This window comes from Nycticebus coucang, chromosome X (genome assembly GCF_027406575.1).
Source record: "Nycticebus coucang isolate mNycCou1 chromosome X, mNycCou1.pri, whole genome shotgun sequence".
Classification (NCBI taxonomy): Eukaryota; Metazoa; Chordata; class Mammalia; order Primates; family Lorisidae; genus Nycticebus; species Nycticebus coucang.
In genome coordinates this window covers 37,716,697-37,722,995 of record NC_069804.1, presented here as the reverse complement: position 1 = coordinate 37,722,995, position 6,299 = coordinate 37,716,697, and the positions used below count along the sequence as shown (strand labels likewise).

At 51.4% G+C, this 6,299-nt stretch overlaps 1 protein-coding gene across 1 annotated transcript; it reads left to right on the top strand.

Annotated features, from left to right (window-relative positions):
- Positions 1 to 703: 703 nt before the first annotated feature.
- On the top strand, positions 704 to 5,875 carry LOC128578448 (uncharacterized; the record flags this gene model as incomplete). Its single annotated transcript, XM_053581085.1, is given in 1 exon segment — positions 704 to 5,875. A coding segment is annotated over 1 exon segment (5,172 nt), but the record flags the coding sequence as incomplete, so codon positions are not given.
- Positions 5,876 to 6,299: the final 424 nt, after the last annotated feature.

Genomic DNA, 6,299 nt, shown 5'->3' with positions numbered 1-6,299 from the left:
TATCTAGTTAGAGTCCCAGGTGTGTGTATTCTCTCTTACTTTATCAGAGCCCCTGGCATGTCTGCTATTCCCGCCTACTTTGTAGTTTTTGCCTTTATAAGCTTGTAAAAAACTGCTGTGGGGGACTTGATTTCTCGGCTCCTAAAAGAGTTGTGAATCAAGTCCCCGTATACTGGAATAAAAATCCTCTTGCGTTTTTGCATCAAGCGACGACTCTTGCGGTTGATTGGGGTGGTCAGAGCTCCGGGCTGAGTGGGGGGTTCTGCCCCAAGTCTTTCATTTGGGGGCTCATCCGGGAGATAACGACCACCCCTCACCTGCAGAGTCAACCTTGGAGGTAAGAAAGGGGTACCCCGAAAACTGTCTAGTCTGTGTCTTCAGTCCTTTTGTTTGACTTTGTGTGCGCGCTTTCGATTTCGCAGCCATTCGGCACCTCGTGAGAGTGGCCGGACAGTGGTCGGTAGACGTGCCCGGAGGACCACAGGCTGAAACCCTGGGGGACGCCCCAGGAACTGAGGAGAATCAGGGACGCCTGGTTGTCTCCTGCTGTAAGGGCGCTGGTCGAGTCTGGTTGTTCGATCAAAAATTACGGGAAACGCGCCCGTCTGATTCTGTTATAGGCTTGTGAAGGACCAAGTGTAGTAGGTGGGTCCTTGTACATGTAATATTTCTGTTATTTGTGTTTCTGACATATCCACTGACGATGGGACAGACTGTGACAACCCCTCTGAGTTTAACTCTAGATCATTGGACTGAAGTGAAGAGAAGAGGTCGTGATCTGTCAGTAGAGGTTAAAAAAGGCCCATGGCAGACTTTCTGCTCCTTGGAGTGGCCTACTTTTAACGTCGGCTGGCCCTCAGGAGGAATCTTTGACTTATCTCTTATTTTTGCTATTAAAGAGATTGTTTGTCAGAGAGGACCAGGAACCCATCCGGATCAACAACCTTACATCATAGTCTGGCAGGACCTGGTGCAGAATTCGCCCCCCTGGGTTCGGCCGTGGACTGCCACATTCAGGCCCCCGTCTAATCCTCAGGTGCTCGCTGTCCAATCTTCCGGTCCCAGAAAAGGGGGCGACAGTTCGGACCCCCCTAAGAAGATCTACCTGGAAATCCAGACTGATCATCTTCTCCTCGACCCTCCACCCCCTCCTCCCCCATACCCTCCCGCCTTGGTTCCTGTCGGGGGGCAGGGAGGACCAGCATCGTTGGATCCGGCGATTGCCCCCTCTGCACCCCCGGGGAAACCTTCACTGGGGCCCGCACAAGGTACCAGGAGTCACTGCCGGGGAGGAGTGTCTCCCGACACTACTGTTGGCCTACCCCTGAGGGCATACGGCCCCCCGCTGGTGGCAACAGATGAGGGACCACTTCCTCTCCAGCCCCTCCAGTACTGGCCATTTTCTTCCGCAGACCTGTATAACTGGAAAAATAATCACCCCCCTTTTTCAGAAGACCCCCAACGCCTGACTGGGCTGGTAGAGTCCCTGATGTTCTCTCATCAGCCCACATGGGATGACTGCCAGCAGCTCATACAGACTCTCTTCACTACTGAAGAGAGGGAGAGGATTTTATTAGAAGCTAGGAAGAATGTACTCGGGGCGGACGGGTGTCCTACCCAGCTCCCCAACATCATCGAGGCTGCCTTTCCCCTCTCCAGACCAGACTGGGATTTCAACACGGCAGAAGGTAGGGAGCGACTGTCAGTCTATCGCCAGGCTCTAGTGGCTGGCCTCTGTGGGGCGGCAAGACGCCCCACTAATTTGGCTAAGGTAAGAGAAGTAATACAGGGGGCCACGGAACCCCCCTCCGTGTTTCTTGAGCGTCTAATGGAAGCTTTTAGGCGCTACACCCCATTTGACCCTGCCTCTGAAGGACAGAGGGCTTCCGTGGCTATGACTTTCATAGGGCAGTCAGCTGTAGACATTAAAAGAAAGCTGCAGAGAATTGAAGGATTGCAGGACTATACCTTGCAGGATTTAGTTAAGGAAGCTGAGAAAGTATACCATAAAAGAGAAACTGAGGAAGAAAAAGAGCAGAGAAAGGAGAAAGAGGGAGAAGAAAGGGAAAATAAGAGAGACCGAAGACAGGAGAAAAACTTAACACGGATTTTGGCCGCAATAGTAGGGGAGAAGAGCCAGGAACAGACCCAAGGTAGAACTAAGAAGTCAGGTAGCCTGAATAACCGTATCCCGTTAGATAAGGATCAATGTGCCTACTGTAAGGAAAAGGGGCACTGGGCCAGGGAATGTCCTAAAAAAAAGAAGAAAGAACTCTCCAAGAAAGTACTGGCCTTAGAGGAAGAAGAAGATTAGCGGGGACGGGGCTCGGAACCCCTCCCAGAGCCTAGGGTAATACTTAAGGTGGAGGGGAAGCCAGTTGAGTTCCTTGTAGACACCGGAGCTCAACACTCAGTCCTACTTGAACCATCAGGACCCGTCTCCAAGAAAAAATCCTGGGTTGTAGGGGCCACAGGGCATCAGCAGTACTCATGGACTACCCGAAGATCAGTAGATCTGGGAGTGGGACGGGTAACCCACTCATTTTTAATTATCCCTGAGTGCCCTGCACCCCTCCTCGGGAGAGATTTACTCACCAAAATGGAAGCTCAAATCACTTTTACTCCTGATGGCCCAGAGGTAACCCAAAATAAGAGGGTAACAGCCCTGACCATGCGTTTAGAGGATGAACATAGACTCTTTGAAAAGCAGCGGGAGAAAGGGACTAGTCTCGTAAATGACTGGCTAGAAAAATATCCCGGGGCATGGGCCAAAACTGCTGGAATGGGACTGGCCGCAGAAAGGCCGCCTATAGTCATAGAACTCAAAGCTACTTCCACTCCTGTGGCAGTGCGCCAATATCCTATGACTAAGGAAGCTTGGGAAGGAATTAAGCCTCACATTCAGCGTCTCCTACAGCTGGGCATACTAGTAAAATGCCAGTCACCATGGAACACGCCCTTATTACCCGTCAAGAAACCCGGCACAGGAGACTATCGCCCTGTGCAGGACTTAAGAGAAGTAAACAAGCGGGCGCAAGACATCCACCCCACCATGCCTAACCCTTATAATCTGTTAAGCTCTCTCCCTCCAAACCATATCTGGTACACTGTCCTGGATTTAAAGGACGCCTTCTTCTGCCTCCGACTACACTCCTCTAGCCAGAACATCTTCGCATTTGAATGGAGAGACCCGGACTCTGGAACAACGGGGCAATTGACATGGACCCGACTTCCACAGGGGTTTAAGAACTCCCCAACCATCTTTGATGAAGCCCTCCACCAAGACCTAGCTCACTTTCGCGCCAGCCACCCTCAGGTAACGCTCCTACAATATGTAGATGACTTACTACTAGCTGGAACAACAAAAGAAGAGTGCTATCGGGGCACAGAACTACTGCTAGAAGAACTAGCCCGCTTAGGATATCGAGCCTCTGCTAAAAAAGCCCAGATCTGCCAGAAAGAGGTAACGTACCTGGGTTACACCTTAAAAGGAGGGCAGAGATGGTTAACGGAAGCCAGGAAGCATACTGTGACTCAGATTCCAGTTCCCCGCTCGCCCCGCCAGGTGCGAGAATTCTTAGGAACTGCGGGGTTCTGCCGCTTATGGATACCGGGGTTTGCTACTCTGGCAGCTCCCCTCTACCCTTTGACCAAGGAAGGCACTCCCTTCGAGTGGGGTGCCAGCCAACAGCGGGCCTTTGACAACATTAAAAAGGCCTTATTATCAGCCCCGGCCCTGGCTCTACCAGATGTAACAAAGCCCTTTGTCCTATACGTAGATGAGAAGAGAGGAGTGGCCCGAGGGGTGCTGATGCAGCCTTTAGGGCCATGGAAAAGACCGGTAGCATACCTCTCCAAGAAATTGGACCCCGTCGCTGGTAGTTGGTCAGCCTGTCTGAGGTCTGTGGCGGCAGTGGCGGTACTGGTAAAAGATGCAGACAAATTGACTATGGGGCAGAAGTTGACAGTCATTGCCCCCCATGCTTTAGAAAGCATCATCAGACAGCCCCCTGACCGGTGGCTGTCTAATGCCCGCATGACACATTACCAGAGTCTCCTATTAAACGGAGACAGAGTCCAGTTTGGCCCGCCTGTCATCCTCAACCCAGCTACCCTATTACCTGATACTTCTGTCCAGAAAGATGTATTACACACATGCCAAGAAGTACTGGCTGAGGAAACTGGAACTCGGAAGGACCTCTGTGATCAGCCCCTGCCGGATGCCCAGCTGACCTGGTTCACTGATGGGAGCAGCTCCATAATAGAAGGTAAAAGGGTGGCCGGGGTGGCGGTAGTGGACGATAAGCAGACCATCTGGGCAAGTAGTCTGCCTAAAGGGACGTCGGCCCAGAAGGCCGAGCTGGTCTCCTTGACCCAGGCCTTACGTTTGGCAGAAGGGAAAAAAGTTAACATATACACCGATAGCAGGTATGCTTTTGCTACAGCCCATGTTCATGGGGCCATTTACAGGCAGCGAGGACTGCTGACTTCAGCAGGAAAAGAAATTAAACACAAGGAAGAAATCCTAAGTCTACTGGAGGCTGTTCACCTCCCTAAGAAAGTGGCCATTATCCACTGCCCTGGGCATCAGAAAGGGGGGTCCAGAGTTGCCGAGGGAAACCAAAGAGCCGACCGAGAATCTAAGCTAGCAGCTCAAAGGCTCAACATCCTGCCGCTATATGAAAACACTTTAAGGCCTAGCCTTAAAGAAATAGCACCCCCCCTTGTCAAACACTTTAAATATTCGGAGCGGGATCTCGAGAGAATGAACAGATTAGGCCTCCACTTAGAATCCCCAGAGGGGATCCGAGAAACTCCAGAAAGAAAAATCATCCTCCCTGAAGAGCAGGCGATCACCTTTCTCAGACAACTTCATAAATTAACTCATTTGGGCCCCAAGCATCTAAGAACTATTGTTCAGTCCTCCCCATACTATATTATGGAATAAAGTAAACTCGTTGACGCAGCTGCAAAAGAGTGCAGACCTTGCCAATTAGTAAACACCCAGCCTAGCACATTACCTCAGGGAAGACGACTCCGAGGAGATCGTCCTGGGAGCTACTGGGAAACAGATTTTACAGAAATTAAGCCGGCCAAATACGGATACAAGTACTTGCTGGTGTTCATAGATACTTTCTCAGGATGGGTCGAAGCTTTTCCTACAAAAAGGGAGACTGCTCAAGTCGTAGCCAAAATAATATTAGAAGAAATTTTTACAAGATTTGGGCTACCCAAGGTAATCGGATCCAACAACGGTCCCGCTTTTGTTGCCCAGGTTAATCAAGGTTTAGCCAAAATCCTGGGGCTTGAGTGGAAATTACATTGTGCTTATTGGCCCCAAAGCTCAGGGCAGGTAGAGAGGATGAATAGAACCCTAAAAGAGGCCATGACTAAATTATCCTTAGAGACTGGCATTACTGACTGGACAGTCCTCCTTCCCTTTGCCCTGTTCCGTGTGCGCAACACCCCTAGCACTCTCAAGCTGACCCTCTTTGAAAGCCTATATGGAGCTCACCCCCCGCTTGTTGCCATGCAGCACCTCCCTTCCCCAGAATCTTACTCCTCTCAATCTCTATACACCAGATTAAAAGCCCTTGAAACCGTGCAAAAGGAGGTGTGGAGCCGGCTGATCGAGGCCTACAAGTCCGGGGACCTGCAAATACCTCACCAGTTCCAGGTTGGAGATTCGGTGTACATCCGGCGCCACTGGACAGCCAACCTTGAACCACGGTGGAAAGGACCATACCTAGTGCTGCTCACAACCCCCACGGCAATAAAAGTCGAAGGCATCGCAGCCTGGATCCACGCATCTCATGTCAAACCAGCACCGCCGCCAGACTCCGGGTGGAAAGTGGAAAAGACAGACAACCCCCTCAAGCTCCACATTCGCCGCAGTAGCCCTGCTCCTGCTGATACAACTCCCGGTGATAAGTAGTTCCGGTCCCAACCCCCATGCTCCCCAGAGGTTAACCTGGCAGGTTCTCTCTCAGACTGGTGATGTAGTATGGAGTACTACAAAAGAAGACCCTCCTTGGACCTGGTGGCCGTCCCTCACCCCAGATATTTGCGCCTTAATAGCAGGGCTAGATAATTGGGATATCTCCGATGAGACCTTTAAAGAGGTTCCATCAAGCCTTGATCACCATTTAACAAAGCGCTCACTTACCCAAGGCTCCACATCCCAAGGCCAGTACGTTGCAGACGCCCCTGGCTGTGGCAACTTGCCCGCCCAGCGCCGGATGCGACAAACGGAGTTCTATATCTGTCCCCGGGACGGGAGAACGAGAAGCCAAGCCAAC